This window comes from Taurulus bubalis (genome assembly GCF_910589615.1).
Source record: "Taurulus bubalis genome assembly, chromosome: 5".
Lineage (NCBI taxonomy): Eukaryota > Metazoa > Chordata > Actinopteri > Perciformes > Cottidae > Taurulus > Taurulus bubalis.
The window spans coordinates 27409011-27426688 of NC_136593.1; the positions used below are offsets into that span (position 1 = coordinate 27409011).

Genomic DNA, 17678 nt, shown 5'->3' on the forward strand with positions numbered 1-17678 from the left:
TCAGCAGCGACCGTCACCGGGCCTCGTCTGGTGCGGGGTCACATGACGCCGTGACCTCGGAAACGTGCGTCTGATGAGCTGCCGTTTCCCAACACGTTGACTGTGAGGAAGCCTTTCATCTCTACCTCGAGCTGCAGAGATGACATTTGGGTTTTAATTAATCTTCTCAAGATTGTGTTGGAATCCAACATAGGATGCACTCTTGTAGAGGCCAACACCAACCGGAGTCTGCTTCGCTGCACCAGCCGTGTTTCTACAGAAGCCCAGAAGGGACAAAACTAAGCTCTGGCTCTAGAGACGGCCTTCGGCATGTTTGGCACACTGGAGAAGTTTCAGTCGGTTGCAATCTGCAACCTCACCGCGAGATACAACTCAATATTACACAATGGACCACTACATACTGAGTCCTGAGTTAAACCAAAACAGGGAATGTGCTGGAACACAAACCGTTAAACCCAAATACAAAGACGTTAAACTGATACTCATTACTGAGGAATAATTGTAAGATGTTTAGATAGATATGTACTTTATTAATCCTGCAATGAGAATTGTTTTATCTACAGCAGCATGTATACATACAGGTAAGCAATAAAATATAAAAAAATGCACAATATATACAAAAGAGGCCAAAACAAACCATTTCACCAACATGTAGTCACCGTTGATATACATATATTGTTTATATGTTTAACTTTTGGTGGCAATGTCCATTATCATATTTAATTTAATATATTTTCTTGCCTTTTAAACAATCAAATGTAAAGATACTGAGTCCTACTGTGTAATTAGAGTTGAGGTGAATAAACACAACGGAGACCGTGACCTCTGACCTCAGTGGAGCTGCGGCCCGAGACGGGGGGGCGCTCTAATCTTAAAGTTCTCCTTTGAAACTAATCATGATTGTATTAAAAGTAAAACCACTAATGAATTCTTGAATTAGCACTTTTCAGCGTTACTGGACACATGAATGACTTTTTAACCAGCATGCATTGCCTGTCTAGAGAGCTTGGGGACAATGTTATTGCACAGAATGCTCTAATTATCTGGTGCCTATTAATTTAGGGATTGTAAAAGGCTGACATAAAAAACATCCCTCCTCTCACTCTGTCCTTTTATTCCCAGCCACAGATGGGGAGAAACTCCCAGGGATCATTTAAATATTTCAGAACATCTTGGTGAGCCTAAAAAGAGTCAATAGCGTTAAAAAGCTTTATCCACATCGTGGAACTCTGCCTCCAAAAACTTTGGCATGAAACTTAGTTTGAGGCTGTCCAATTTCAGTCAGTCAATAGAAATCTCCACATCTCCTCTACCTCAGTTCTGTTAGCACTTATCTCCCCTGAAAGGGTTGACCAAGGACAGTCTTTGCTCAATAAACAGAAGAATGTTTTTTTTCCTTTTTAAAAGATCGACCTTAAGACAAGAATGTTCTGACTGGATTTTTGTGAGTGCTAAGGCTTAGATAACGCTCTTCAATTCACTCTTGAAATGGGTCAGAGTAAAGATGAAAATTCTTGACTCATTGTGTTCAGAGAAGTAGCATTTAAAGCCTTGGTCTCTTAGTCAAGCCGTGAAAACGAGTACCGCCGAGTGCAAAAGAGGAATACTAATAAGCATCGTGTTAAGAGAGTTCCTGATTCAAGAGTGATACAGTTGCCCTTGTGCTGCTGTAACTGGGGCACTCAATGAGTCACGGGATTGATACGATGAAGCTCATCTGCTTCCAAACACCATCGAATTAAATGAGAAAAGTTGATAGTTGCAATGCAATAAATTCAAATTCTGGGAAAAATAAATGTCCGATAGATTCTTTTTCCACAAGTTGCATCTAACCATCTTAATGTCTCTGTGGAAAAGTCCCTGATCGCGCTATACTTGTGTATATATTGAAATCTTTTGGATTAATTACCACTGCCTAACTTCAATATCTCCCACTGCATCTCGCATCAAAGTGAAAAAACCCAGACAAGCCGTCGCACTTTTGGTTCGTGGAGTAAATTCAATAAATGGAGCAGCAGTCGCTCATTTCCCCTTCACCTTTGCTGACCTTTCAGATCATTACTCACAATGTGGGGAAAAGAGACAGAGGATGCCGGCTATTTTCGGGGACACGACCAAGGTCTCCAGGCGGGCGCGCTGCAACTTTCTCCCCGTATCATCTTTAAATCTTTAATTGGCAGCTGTAAACCCTGATTAAATAAAAAAGCACTTTGAAGCCCTCAATACGAGCTCGGTGAGCGCTACTGTACGCTGAGTGATGGGGGGAAGAACAAAAAAGAAAAACCCCGTCAATTACTGTTCAGAGACCACATCAAGCATTTTTTTTTTCATTTCATTCAAAAAAAGGCCTTAAAAATTCAGGAGCTGTTTCATGGACTAATGAATGCTGGTCTTGAGTATGATATCATTTCAGCAGAGTGAGGCAGAACTAAGGGGCAGTATTATGAAAGAGGAGGTGAATTAATTTATAATGGGATGTAATAGCAGTCCCAGCTCTCCTATAGGCGACTTTATGCAGATCCCCAAGTCCTCTCTTCTGGGGAACAAGAAGAATCCGTAATACAGAAACCGAGCGCGCCACTGAGGGAATTGGAGAGCAAAAGTTAATAACCATTATGAAGCATGGACCTCAAAGGGACAGCACTACTGTACTATCTGCACCATTCCCCCCTCCTTCTTAAAAGTGCAGGACATCGTCATTTAGAACAATACCGGCTCCGGTTGTAACTTAATTGCTCTCTGGGTTGAAGGTATGAAGATCATCAAATACACGTTGTACTGTATCCTCAGCAGATTCTGAGTTCTGATTGGCTGCCGGGGGTCAAATACATTTAAATAACTGCATTTCCTGCAAAACGGTGACATCATCCTGCCGAATGAACGTGCTTCCATGGGTTGGAGTTTTACTTTTCAGCACACTGACAAACAGCCTGAACAAATTATTTAGACATTGTCCAAAAATGTGCCGGCAACTAAAAAATCATGACAATAAAAGCTTGACGTGAAAACTCAATAATTGGATTCCATACTCCTGTATCTGCACACATGACATGTAGGAGGCAAACAAGAAGAACAAACTCAACAATGCGGGCATCCTCCATATTAGATTACAGATATTAATAGCAAAAACATGCAGGCTAAAAATGTTGTCACACACTTTGATGCACTTTCACATTACAACCATAGATAGATTTTGTTTTAAAGAATTAGCACCTTCACATGTTATCTGAGTGTGTGTGTGTGTGTGTGTGTGTGTGTGAGTCCCTGTAGATAACAAGTCCCATCTGCTTCCGGAGTGGCCGTCTCTAAGCTGTGCTAATCGATTGGCGAAGGAGGAAAAAGGGCCGGCGTTTAATGTGTTGCATGTGAAGGATTTACTGGAGAGCAGAGCCACCGAATCAATGGTGTAGAAAATGCATCATTAGGACAGTGTCGTCCCCCCGCATCACCCACAAGACCATTCCCTCACCTCCCACGACACTTGAGAGTCGGAACAGAAAACACACACACATTTATCTCCACACTCAAGCAACGCTGGAGCTGTCGTGCCACAAACTTCCAAAACAACACTTGAATCACATGCAACACAAATGCTTGAACACACACTTGTTAAAAGCTCCCCTGATGGCAACACACACACACACACACATACACACACACACACACACACACACACACACACACACACACACACACACACACACACACTGTCCCCACTATCCAGGCAGACGAATCATCTCACTCTCATTCTGCCTCAGCCATTTTGTCTGGAAATGTTTTTAAGACCCAAATTTAGCTTTTCAAATCTAAATTATTTAAAGTGGAGTGACTTCATAAGATAGCCCAAAACGTCTGCCCTGTAACGTGCCAGGTCGGGCACTTTGGGAAGCGTATTGACACGGAGTAATACAACAACGTATGAATGATAACCGGCAGACCTTTTGGAGCATTTTCATCCCCAAAACGTTTCAATGGGAACTTTATACTTGGCAGAGTGGAAAAAGCTCTGAAACAGCGTCGACCATCTTGGGACAGAAACACTCTCCTCTGGAAACCAGACAACACATCGCCTTCAAGGCTGAACGTCTTCCTTCAGCTCTTCTGTGATTTGGGTTGCTCTGGTGCAGCGCTGGGCTTTAGGAGGCAGAAGGACCAGGATGCTGCACCTCATGATGATGCCAATGGAGTTCATGACTTTAAACCAAATTTCCATGTTGTGAAATCTGGGTGTAAACAGTAAAAAGTGAGTAAATGTAGTATTTAAATGAGAATACAAAGCATACAGTAAACCTTAAATGACACAAATGAATGAGACAATAGTTTGATTAAAAGAATAAACATTTATATAGATGCCTGTATGTGAGCCTGCTTATATTGTGAGCGTCTTTCTTTTAAAAGCATATTCATTATTTCAAACTCAGTTTCAGTTTCAGTTTATTTATTTTATATAGCCCAACATCACAAATACAAGTTTGCCTCGGAGGGCTTTACAATCTGTACACAGGACATCCCTGTCCCGGGACCTCACATCGGACCAGGAAAACCCCCCCCCAATAAAGATAGTAAAAGCCCTTTCACAGGGAGAAAAGGGGAAGAAACCTGAGGGAGAGCAACAGAGGAGGATCCCTCTCCCCGGATGGACAGAAGCAATAGATGTCATGTGGCCATGCGTGTCATCATGCGTGTCATCATGCTCAGCGTAAATGAACGTCATGAACACATGAATATAACACATTTACATGACTTTTACTAAACTATTGGGATTTTTTTTTTTCCAAGGACTTTTCCAGGCCTGGACATAACCATTTTAAAACTCCAGGACTTTTCCAGGTTTTCCATGACCGTATGAACCCTGCTCTGTGCCGATGTTCCATCACAGGAAGTCGTGCGCTCATAGGAGTTCAGCTCTCGTTTTGGTCGTCTCAACTTAACCGTAACTTATTCTCCACGCCACGACCTTCACTCAGCTTAACCATATCGTGTCGTGTGCCGATTTTTCAAGACCAACCGACTCCTTAGAAGTGGATGGAAACGCACATTGATTTGCATTTCCTTTCGCGGCTTCTCTCCAGACAGACAGATGGACAGACGGAGTATATTGTGTCAACAGTCAGACGAAGACCTGGCAAAGCCCATTAATCAAAAAGCGGCCTGCAGATGAGTCATGTATCAGAAAGAAGACAAAGTGCTTTAACTCTGTCACGGAGCGGTCCCATGTCTCGTCCCCCCGGTAAAACACTTACAGGATAAACACTGCCATTAATATTCCTCCGTGCACCTCTCCTCTCCTCTCCTCTCCACTCCCTGTCCTATTATCCTGCCTCGGCGGACATCCTGTCCTGTCCCGTCCGCCTTGCCAACCTGCGAGATGGAGATGAGAGGACGATCCAACGCAGAAGGGGGAACATGAATCATTACACTTCCTGTTGTTGCGCGCCGTCCGGGGAAGGAAGAGAGAGGACGCCCCCGGGGCTCCGATTGATTCCGGAGACTTAATTGGGTTTATTAGCCAAGATGTTGGGCCCCGCGAGGAGGCTCCCAGAGGCTGCCGAGTCCCCACCACTCCCATCCTCACTCTTCTGAAGGAGAAAGCCTGCGTAATTGTTTTCCCTCCATCTTCTGTGTCATTGTCAGATGGGTCCTGCGGGATTATTAGCAACCCCAGGTCCCTCAATAATTCATCCAGAGCTATTTATACACAGATGGAGAGTCCTCTAAAGTCTCCCCCAGTGAGCTTATCTGACGCTTAGACAGACAGAGAGAGAGAGAGAGATGAGGAGAAACAGTGCTACAAAAGGAAAAGCAAGAGAGAGATAGAATGAGAGAAAATGAGAGAGACGTACAAAGAGGAGTTAAGGAGGATGGAGAGAGGCGATCACAAAAAGAAATGAGGAAGGAGAGGAAACGGCGTCTGAAACAGGGCGAGCTTTAGGTAGACACAATGACAACGTTTCTGGTGTGCATTGAGTTTCAAGGTGAAACTCTCGGCTGCTTTGCCAAAGTGAACAAAAGCACCGTCCCGGGAATAGCACAACACACATTAATGGCTTTTAATCTCCCCCCCTTTTTCCTCCATTTAACACAATTAAGATGTTTGCAAAGCTAACATGGACCGCTAGCCGCTATAGGAAGGACACATGAAAGACATCCAGGGATTTCCACACGCAAAGTCAACACAGTTATCCGTCTTTTCTAACGTGTCGGTGCGTGAGACCAACACAACCGCAGCCAGACATTTCTTAAACCACCTAATAATTCAAACATCACATTAACACATTAGCATATCGACATTAGCGCTTTAAGTAGCTGCTAATCCCGACCAGATAGCGGTCGTGCTACAGGAGGCTGCGTGCTTTTAATGGCTTTGCAGGTACCGGCGTCTTTAAGCCGGCAAGTTGAGGAGACATGTTGTTGTCGTCGGGCTAATGAAGCCTTTGGCGCACAACGTTGATTTTTAAAATCCCTTTGTTGGTGCTCCAGCCACAGATAATTATATATATTCATCCCCTTTGGCAGTCACTTTTATCCAGCTCATTTAGAAAGCCTGGCTTCCTCTTGGACAAATTGGGACATTGAAAGGCAGATTGAGTAATAGTTTTTACATTTTGCATCGATGGCACATTAATCAGGGCAACTATAGCTATGGGAAAAGACTTGCTTAAACACTCGGTGAAGAGCTGCTAATGTGTCTGTATCACAAAAGTTATGTCATTATCTAAAATACTTTCTTTCTGCCTGCATTAATAGAAATTGTCTTGTACTGTAAATCCATAATTGACCATAACATGAGAACTGCTAATTAATTTACAGAATAAGTAACACAAATGTTTTTTTATTTATTGTATTTACAGGCTTATGAGGCATTAGGGATAGTCAGAAAGTGATATTATGAAACTAAAGCTTTTTAATAATCAGTCAACTTTGCTACCCGACAGAAAATTACTGGTTTAATTATTATATAAATGACTTAATGATTAAAATAATAACTTTAATGTTGCAGAGTAAAGCTTTTCCATGTTTTACTTAAATTAAAACCACTTTTGATGAAAATATTTTTGGAACATGACATTGGAAAATAATTCTCCATTTTTATTTATGATGTGGGCTTTTGGTAGCGTTGGGTACAGCCGATGCCAAATTAATTGCTACTGCCCAGTGCGTCCTCATGGTATTGATAAACGATCCATAGAGGAACGCATTGTTTTCACACACACACACACACACACACTGCAGCTGCTCCAGGGGAAAGCAAAGCTTATCAACTAGCCGATGCTCACACACGCCTGCACACGCACAGCCGTCTCTGTCTCTATCTATAAACCCGTGAAATCATTCCACAGCGGTGAGGCGGGGTGTGTGTGTGTGTGTGTGTGTGTGTGTGTGTGGGTTTGGCCAGGATTCCCATCTCCTGTTCTGTGATTAAAGGACCAAACTAATGGGCTCTGTCTCGTTGGGAACCTGTGTGGGGCTGGTAGAGACCTCAGAAGCCATTAAATTGCAAATCTGTAATAATTTGCTGAAGGCTTTCTGTCCAGATCATTCCCTGGGCTGATTTGTGCATCGCAGTAACGCTTCTGAATGGCCAGGCACAAACCCAGCTGAGCCCACCGGCAAGCCGGCCAAGTTGGTTTACCGGAGCGGTCGGGATACACACAGGGCCGTGTTTACTCTACAAGGAACCACAGCGCTAACTTGTGCTGCGGTTCCTCATTACGGTTCTACTTGAAATGAAATGAAGGCAGCGGCTCAGCATTCAAGCAGCAACGCCGGTCCTGAGTGAGGAAGAACCGGAAAGACAGGAACCCGTACAGGCAGCGGTCTGAGGTGTCTTTGATCAGCTGACTCAATAGTTTAAGTAAAAATACTTATATTTAATAAAATAGATTCCATGCCGTTAAGTTAATTTGGCTGCCATTACATGATAATAACATTTACTTGAATAATTGTTTCTTCGATCTACTGTTTAAAGGTGAAAGATTACTTGAAAAGGATATGCAGTGCAATATGAATACATAATAGGTACATTATTAGATAGGTGATGTTCAGGTTATAGCCAAAACTACATTTCAGCTCTTTGTTTGATGTAAATATAATGATACTAAAATCGAACACTGCTTTTTTTTTCTACAAATTCAGTGAAAACTGTATGGATTTCTGCATAATATGAATAATATTAGTCTGCTAGCCACCTCAGTCAAGTCTTAACGTTCCCATGAAGGCTTCACCTGCTTTAAGGTAGACAACCGCCTCTCAAGCCGCAGGAAGCTGATTAATCCAGATCATGTTTCCTCACTTATTTGCAAGAGCCTCCCTTTAAGACTTTACGTTGGTCTTTAAGGGATAACACATTTCCTCAATCAGCTTTTTTATATGATAGACGGAGTCTAATATGAGTTCTCTGCCAAAGTTTAGACAGTAAGCATGTGGGGGGTCCTCAGATTTATGTGCTTTCCTGTCCTTTTTATAATCAATTAAACAATATTTTAAAGTAAAAATACAGCTCTATAAAAAGTGGAAAGACTATAAAAAAGGTCTTATTTTTATTTAATTGTATTAGAGAACTGGAGCAGCGGTTTGTCCAGACTGTCACTCCAAATGCAAAGAACCTCTTGTGTGACTGAACTGATATACAGCAAGAACTTTGCACATGTACACTCATCTATTCTTGCACATGCTAAGTACACTAAAACGTTGCAAGTACATACACACATACACAGGCAAACAAAGATGCCGAATATGCAGTCAGATCTGCCCAATTAGCATGTTGTCAGAGGCCATTTAAGATGGAGGGCACTTGCTTATTTACCCCCGAGGTGTCTGGAGCTGCAGGAGTCTAATTCTGCTCCCATCCCAGGAAGGTCATCCTCCCTTCTTGAGCCATGATGGCCACAGAGTAGTGCTTAAATCTGGCAAAACGCAGCCTATAAATTACGGCAGAGGACAGAGGGGTCAAAGCCTGGCATGGAACTGGGCCAGAAGCTATCAATCTGCCGAGGCCAGCGAGGGCGACATCTGTCTCTGGGACTCCCTCACTCTTTCTACTTCTCTCTCTCTCTGTCTTTTCTTCTCAGAGCCCTCTTCCTTTCATTCCCTTTGCTCGCTCTGCGCCTGTCATTGAACGATCTCTCTGTGACTCCATTTTCAGTCTGCACATCTCTTTACAATCTCTGCTGGTTCCTGTGTACCGCTCTGCCTCTTGATACTCTTTGTCTGTCTTTGTGTGCAACCCCCCCTCTCCCTCCCCCCCCCCCCCCCCCCTCCCCCCCCCCCCCCCCCCCCCCCCCCCCCCCCCCCCACCAGAACTCTCTTCCACGGATCTCCCTCGCCTCTTTTCACGCATTCTCTTACATCATCCCCGTTTCAACATCTCTCTAATTCTCCTTCCCTCTCTCCCTCGCTCTCTCCGTCTCGAGCTCCTTGTCGTTTTACGCACTCTTGCACCATCTCCCTCTGCAGCGATATGTTTTGGTCTATCTGCTCTCCAACCGGCAGATACGGTGAAGCCTTGATGTACTTTCCCTCAATATGATTAGAATGGTAATATCGGATCGCAAAAGCCACTTATTTGCACCGTTTTTGGGGAATTAAAATAGAACGACGGTTATCTCAAAGCATCTAGAATAGTTGAAAGCTGTTCAGTTTGCTTTTGTCACTCAAAACTGTGCAAGATAATTCACATCATATGAAATGGAGCAAATCTTCTCTGACCTGGGTTGATAACTTTGGACATCCCTTGTGCATCTGTTAAGGAGATGCGGTAGTTTAAATGTAAGATGCTGAATCTGGGAGTCAAACCTCGTGAAGCCTAATCGACAACAGCGATTTGTTTTCGGTCGATACGCCGGCGAGTTTCTTCAGAACATCGTGCGTTACGTTTGCTACCCAAACCGTCCGAAACTTCGGCATGACTTATTAATCCTCCTCCATTTTCTGAATCAAACTTGCTCTTGAATAATTGAGAGAGATCTTTGAAAAAGCCCTAACCTCCATTCCCACCTTCCTCTTACAAGTCAACGTGGTGCATTTTTAATTGGCGGACATGAAATAGGCATGATGGGAGATTGGAGGAAAGTAAATGGAATCAGGGACACTCAAAGCTGGCAGTCGTCTCACAGCACAGGAGCCATGTGTGTGTGTGTGTGTGTGTGTGTGTGTGTGTGTGTGTGTGTGTGTGTGTCACACACACTCAACAAGCTGTGACTTGCTTTCTGTCGGGGACAAACAATACATGGCTTATAGTCTCTGATAAGCCACTTTGAGTTATGTTTAGCATTTGGTTGAGAACATCAATCCAACTTTCTATGAACCATACATCTGGATGATTAGTTCAGTGAATTTTAAAGCACACGTATCACTGGTTGGAAAGATTGTGAAGGCTGATTACAATATCTGTTTGGATTGGAATAATGATTTGTTTTTCTGTTATATCAAAACATAACTTGACCTTGAAGAGAAAAAAACAACAGCATTTAAATATATAAGATATTGGATAAAACAAGTATTTGGAGCAGAATATGTAACATAAGAATGATTGCTTGCTGGATCTGCTATATAATGGGCGCCTGCCACCGTTAGCGGTGATAAACTTTGGTTCTGTTCTTCATAATGCAGCGTCGTCATGCTGCTGTTTCCTGCTGGAGCCTCTGCAGCACTGAGCTGCAGCCGGACCCCGACTCCACAAGGCCTTAAATATAGATTTTACAATTAAAAATGTAAAAGTTATTATGAAGTACTGCCCATTGGGCTGATATTTGGCACATGCAATAATATGCACACACACACACACACACACACACACACACACACACACACACACACACACACACACACACACACACACACACACACACACACATATATCCATGTGCACCTAAAGAGATGAGCACACAACAAATATGCAGAGAAAATGTATACATCCCTGTATAACACACACACTGCACACAAACAGATAATATGTGTTTCCTATCATAATGCGTCCTGACTGTGCAAAGCTTGATAAAAGGAACATGCAGCGCTAATCCAAAAGGCAAAAAACACCAGTTTCCAAGTGCACACACAAAGGAAATTGTAAACCTTTTGACTGGTGAACAAAGGAAATTGTGTTTAAGTATTTTAGTCTTCATGGTTACAGATAAGGAAGCCAGAAATAAATGGATCAAAATGTAAAGTATATGGAGTTGAAATAGAGACGGAAATCACATAAAGCAGATTGTGTTTTGGGCGAACCTATGCATGTTTATATGTATCATTACATTAGTCATCTCATTCTCTAAGCTAATTCTGAACTACAATTATTGTTTTAATTAATTACATGACGCTAAATGGAAAGAGTGCAGAGCACTTCCCCACAGGACACACTTGTATTAGCGATGATATCATCAGCAGAACAAAAGTAAATTTCAAAAACAACATGTAAGACTTTCCAACATTTCAATAGTATTGCATTCTCCATCTCCTGAACCGGCCACCGGTATTTGCAGGGGGGCTTGGAAGTGGTATTAAGTCTAAAAGATTGAAAAGGCCTAAAGCGTCTTTTTTTTTTAAAAATTGAGCACAAAGCACAAGCACACTTAGATGATGCAAGAGCCTTGAAAACAGAAAATATTTACTTCTCCAAGGAGCATTTGTTAAAAAAGGAAATATTTTTTTGTTCATCCTTTGGAAGAATGGTACACTGGGGCATTGAACTTGGCAACCGGAGCGCAGGAGGAAGGAGGAGGAAGGAGCACGTTGTTTAGCCTCTCTTTATGGAAAACTAAAGGCCAAATGTTGATGAAACATTAAAGCTGTGGGTCATCGGCCGACGAGATTACACAAGAGAGCTTTTCCACTGTGCAGGCACATTTTCAGAGATGTTTTTTTTTTGCCTTGGACATTGTTGTCAATATTTTGGGATCATTTTGAAAATGACCAAAATAAAACACCACACCCCCTGGAGTGACTGTCACAGCAGAACGAAAATACTTGAAAATAGTAGAAATAAGCAAATAAAAACGTCTGTCTGTTGAGATCAGCGACCTTTGACCTGCAACAATGGCGGCACATCTTCAGTCTCCCTCTGCCCAGTGAGCCGCGTGGAACCGGTACCTACACACTACCTGGTTTCTGCTGACTCGACACTTTTACTGTACGATCTGAGTAGACGTGGCCCTGAACTATCAACCTAAAGGTTTTCCGTGAAACAAGTTCAATGGCAACGTAACTGTAATTTATGGTCATTTAAAAACTTGCAACACTTTAAAACCCTCAACGTTGATGCTGGTGGATATGTTTTTGATATATTTCAAATACATGTATATCAATTAAATCGTATCTGTGTTCACGTATGCCTTCGGAGGGGAAAGGAGATGAACGCGTGGGTGCAGCCCTCCCTTTACATTATGGCTCTCTTCCTGCATGTAAAGGTCAGTGGTTTTAATGAGCGGGCCGCTGAGGTCAGAGGAGCCAGAGGGCTCCTCCTCCCTGACAGGCCTCATGACTCCAGACCTGCTGTTAGCATGCTAATCCTCGCAGGAGCTCCACGAGCGCTGCCTCCTCCGGCTCGGCGCGGCCATCTCTCACTGTGACTAACCGGCTCCCTGCTCGGCCATCAGCCGGCCCACATCTGACAGTCCCCTCCAATGATAATGGACAACAGAGGCAGTGCTGCCTTGACAACGGCCCTCCTGACAAATTAGGCTCACTGTACTCCCCGCTCTGGCTCCGCCTCTTGTTTTCCTCTTGTTGCTTGGCAGTTCTGGGCTGTGCCGGGACAGGGGGTGTTGGTGTCAGAGCCGTGTGGGCGCTGGTGTGCACTTTAAGCTAAGAAGCGACTTCCTCTGCGACACATGTTGCCTTCCTCCGTGACACAAAAAAGAGTCAAACATCGATCGTGACGCGCGGCTCTCGTGCCTGAGTGCGTTTTCTGAGCTGAGTGGAGGATTCTGGGCCAGGGAGGAGAGGAGGAGCACATGAGCTCACACACCAATCCCCAACCAAACGCGAGGGGAGGCGAGAGAGGGATCCCACAGAGAGAGGATGATGCAACCAGAGTGAAATTTTTCGGCCGGAACGCATGCTGCATTAACGCAGGCCTGCAGGACGAAAACACACACCCGCACCTTTTCTCTTTGTTCAAAGCCAAATTTGGTTTTATCCTCTTTCGCTTTTGCACGCGGCACTCTAATGGAAACCTGTAACACCTAATTGCCTGCAATAAAACACAGCATGAGACTTTCGTGTTTTTTGGCATCGTGACTTCCCGGCCTCACCAAACACGACGGGCCCCGGTGATCTGCTCTGGACCGGCTCCCTCGACACGCTCACTTAAAAGGGCTTGAAGCATCAATACGTAGACGTTCAGAGGGAACCATAACTCCCTTTATGACCGGCGTAGATTATCGGCCCCATCTGTAGCATAAGCCACTGACAGTATGGGTACATTTAAACAAGACCATCACACTGTATCGCCACTTGATTTCAAGCATATTAAACCATTTTCTCAAGTATTGATATTAAATTACAAAATAGCTTCACAGCCAAGATATCATCATCAATCACCGACGTTATTTTATTACAGTGAGCTCGTAGTGTCTTCCCTCCAAAGTAGATGATTTGCACTAAAGACCTGTGACATTTACATCACTTGCCAGGTCAAAATGGACTGTTTGGCCCATATCTTAATGAGCTTTCAACACCTGCTTTGACTTTGAGCAACTCCTTGGCTTTGACTTTAAGTGCCTGAGCACTATGGCGAGAGCTGCTGCTAATGTATTTAGTGTGGCCAAGGACAAATATATTACTCATATTAAATTACCGCCAAATGAAACAACAAGCAGTTAAACAAACTTGGTGCATTTGCTTGGGAAAAAAGGAAGATGTAGACAATAAAGGTTTGGCCTGGAACACAATAGCGCCTGAAGACGTGACAGCCGTAAACAATAGATAACAACCTTCAGCTATTTAACGTCTTCCCCGTATCATCGCGGCCCAATTGCCCCGGTGATTATTACACAAAATCAGGCTGATGAATAGTGCAAGCAATCATATCTACACCTTCTCTTCCTGAATAGACCCCCTCCTCCCATGCTGCATCGCCAGAGAGAGGAGAAAGAGAAAGGGGGCTGTCTCTTTGTGCTAGCCGTGCCTCTCAGCCCGTTGTGCTTGGTAGCAGCAGCAGCCGGTGACCATTACAAATGGCCTCTATTAGCATGGCTCGGTCGCAGAGGGGAGAGAAATAAAATCATTGGGAGAACGTAGGCCTGCGCCGGCGTCCCTGCGCCCCGCTCCCAGCCTCTGCAGACCCCCGTCCCACGCTCCCTCCACCCCTCCATTCCAAGGGGACAGAATCCTAAAGACTAGATTACTAGTGATACATGGAGTCATTATGGGGAGGGTTATGGCAATAGTATCACAGGCACGGCTGACAATGGCTATAATAGGGGTCTCTTTCTTCGGGGGTAGCTTCACCGTAGCGAAGGCTGCTTCTTTAGGCTTGTTGATGTGCAGGAGAACCAGAGGGCCTTTTATTACCTGCCGTAGCAGGAACAGCTCTGCATTATCTCTCTGGAGACCGGGCTTATTTCTTTGTAAAAGTGCTGTGTCACTTTGGGTAAAGTTAAAAGAATGCAACAGCATCCCCAGATGAGGCATTACATCGTTAGCGATGTCAGTTACTGTACAAAGTATGTGCCATTGAGAAACAAACAGAACACAAAATGTAAAGGAAAGGGCAGTTGATCATCTGCAATCGTTGTATTAACACGGCCATTATCCAGCAGGGCCTGTCACCGGACAAGCAGGAAAAGGGAAGACAAAGGGAAATGAAGTTAATGAAGAGGAGAAAAGATGGAAGAGAAGAGTTTTCTTGTGGGCCGTTCTATAGACTTCCCTCTACTGGAGCATTTCACACCTTAGAGGGTCATCATGCCCTCGGTTTGACTCTGTCTGAAAATGCAAACTGCATGAAGGAGCTCGGGGAGGAGGGAGGAGGGAGGAGGGAGGAGCAGTGAAAGATCGAAACATGTAGGTGCTCATGTAAATTTATACATTTGTACAAAATGGACAAAGACATTGTAACCTCCAAAATGGCACTCTTGAGTTAAAGGTCATTCAGCTGCTTAGTGGTTCAAATGTCTTTTCACAAGGCACGAAACAACAGTACCGCATGCGTTATTCCTCTTCAACGTAATTGTATATTTGCTTGTACGTGTGTTTACTCTTGTCTCAAACTCGTGCTGTGATATCATACTATACCTGATTCATATTATGCTGTGAAGTCGTCCATAAAAGCAGTATGACGGCGAATGCACACAGTCAGTCAACTGTGCCTGTTATTTGTGGGACGTGCTGTCTTTTACTGCTAATTTGAGAATCGGGAGGAGTGGTGAAGGGAAAGCAGGTTACAGTGAGTTGGTGAGCAGCTAGTGCCTCCAGCTAGTGAAAATATGAGCGCAGCGGGGGCTCACTAATGAAAGCGGGGGCCCGGCCCGGGACGCAGGGCCGTATATCGCGGTGAGGAGACAGTTCTTAGAATCAGCTGGCCAGCCGTGCCTTTAGTTCTGGGGCCACTGGTGATTAACTGTCCAACAGGGAGTCACTACTACAGCTGGGCTATTAATAAAGGATACCCCCCCCCCATTCTCACTGCTCTTCTCCACCTCGTTGGCCCCTCCCCCCATGCCTGCACACGTCTCTGCCCTCTGGAATTATTTGTATATCATAATCATTTCTTGACACATGGTGCATGTCATGCATTGTTTACATGGGGCAGAGCAAGTGGGACTCCCAAAAAGTGATATCTCATTCTTAATTTACTTTGCTCCCCTGGGAGGCGTCCTGCAGGTATAGCGGATCAATTAGTGACCTCTCGTTAGATGGTGATTTGCAGAGAATGACCCTTCCCTCGAGAGAGGAGAATAAAATACTGGGATGAAGCGCCATCATTTCTGTTGCACCAGAAATACAAGGCAGACCATTAATATGAAGCCAAAAGGCCACGGAGCATTGTTAAACCAAAAGTTTGTGATAATTTATAACCGTAACAAATGGACCTTCCCAGCACAACACTTGGAACAGTTATAAAAATAGACGCAAGTAATCAGCAGTGCTGGGTCAGAATATATAGAAAATCAATTAAAATGTATGTCTGTGCAATTTACATTTATACTTTGTGCTTTAGATTTCACAATTAATAATCCAGCTGACACTCTTACCCCCACCCCCCTAAATAAAGGCACAACATGCACACAAATACAATATTAATAGGCCTATACTCCTCCTGTGTTTCACACTCGCGTACACACGTGCACGCGCACCCGCCCACCTCACTAATAACCTCCCCCCAACACACACACACACACGCGCGCGCGCTCACACCCCCCTACGCACGCCCACACGCGCACAGCGAGAGAGTTACGGGCAACAGAGTGCACGCTGCTGCGGGCAATCAGACACAGCCTCCCCGCTATGGAGACGCGAAGACGTGGGTTAACGTCCTGGTTTATCACGGCAGTGAATGGAAGCACGTTTACAACTATGTGTGTGTGTGTGTGTGTGTGTGTGTGTGTGTGTGTGTGTGTGTGTGTGTGTGTGTGTGTGTGTGTGTGTGAGCACACCCTGCCCACCCGAACATCACCCGACATGCATTCCTGCCGTCGTGACTCCGGATTTGTGACACTCTCGTGCTGATATGTTTCCAGTAAGACTAAAAAACATAAATACAAAATGATGCTCTGGATTGAAAACCGATGCATAATAATAAATGCCACAAATTGCATTAAGTCATTCTTCAGTCGTTCAGAAAATTACACAATTTCTTCTACCTAACAGCCCACTGATTATTTAGGATGCTCTCTCTCCCCTAATGTGCGACAGATTCCCCAAACAAGTGGACCCGTGGTGTTCCGGAACCCGGCGTTGACCCACCTTTGTGCATGCCCGTGAAGCGGTCCTTCAGCACAGTGAGCTCGTAGATCTTGCCGAACTCCTCGAAGAGGGGCCGCAGGTCCTTCTCGTCCAGGTTGCGGGGGATCTGACCGATGAAGAGTTTGATGGCATCGTGGTCCTTCATGGGGATGGTGGCCGGGCAGCCCACCGGGCTGTGGCTGTGGCTTAATCCGTTCACGAGCCCGTTCGTGCTGGCGGAGACGACCACACCGACACCGTGCACCATGCCGTCCACCTGCCCGTTGGTTAAAGTTGCCATCTTCGGACCGGCCAGGGAGTTTTTTTTGGGGAGGGGGTACAAACAGCAGCAGATGGAGATGGTTGGGAGAATCGTTTTTACGTTGAAAAAAAAAGAAGAAGAAGCTGTTGGGGAGTCTTGGTCAAAATGTGGTTCCGAGACCGAGCCGCGCCAGAGCCGAGTCCACTCTCGTCCTATCAAAGCCCAGATTGACACTGATGTGAAAACACATGTAGCGTTTGGCGAAGACGCATATCAAAAGCGCGCAATGCCGTCGGTCCCGCTGGAGGCTTTGATTCCTTATATTTATGTCCTACCCAATAACTCGTTCATTGATTTCATAAAGGAGAGACAGAGAGAAGGAGAAAGGGGAGGGAGAGTGAGAGAGAGAGAGAGAGAGAGAGAGAGACCAGGAGCGTTCACTGTCTATTTACACCCACGTTCCCTCGTCCCAGCTTCTTGGCACCCTTTTCTTTTTTTTTGCATTGAGGAGTCGGTATGGGTGTCTTCTCGG

At 44.6% G+C, this 17678-nt stretch overlaps 1 protein-coding gene across 5 annotated transcripts in view; it reads right to left on the reverse strand.

Moving 5' to 3' along the window:
* celf4 (CUGBP, Elav-like family member 4) overlaps nt 1–17185 on the reverse strand; it is a gene marked incomplete at both ends in the record, with an annotated part of 73064 nt that extends 55879 nt beyond the window's left edge. For 4 of the 5 annotated variants that reach the window (XM_079218515.1, XM_079218517.1, XM_079218513.1 and 1 more), the window contains one exon: nt 16906–17185. In XM_079218515.1, the coding sequence (XP_079074641.1) occupies nt 16906–17185 (280 nt within the window). The remainder of the gene's footprint in view (nt 1–16905) is intronic. The other variant, XM_079218514.1, reaches the window with a different exon arrangement.
* Between the last annotated feature and the right edge of the window lie 493 nt (nt 17186–17678).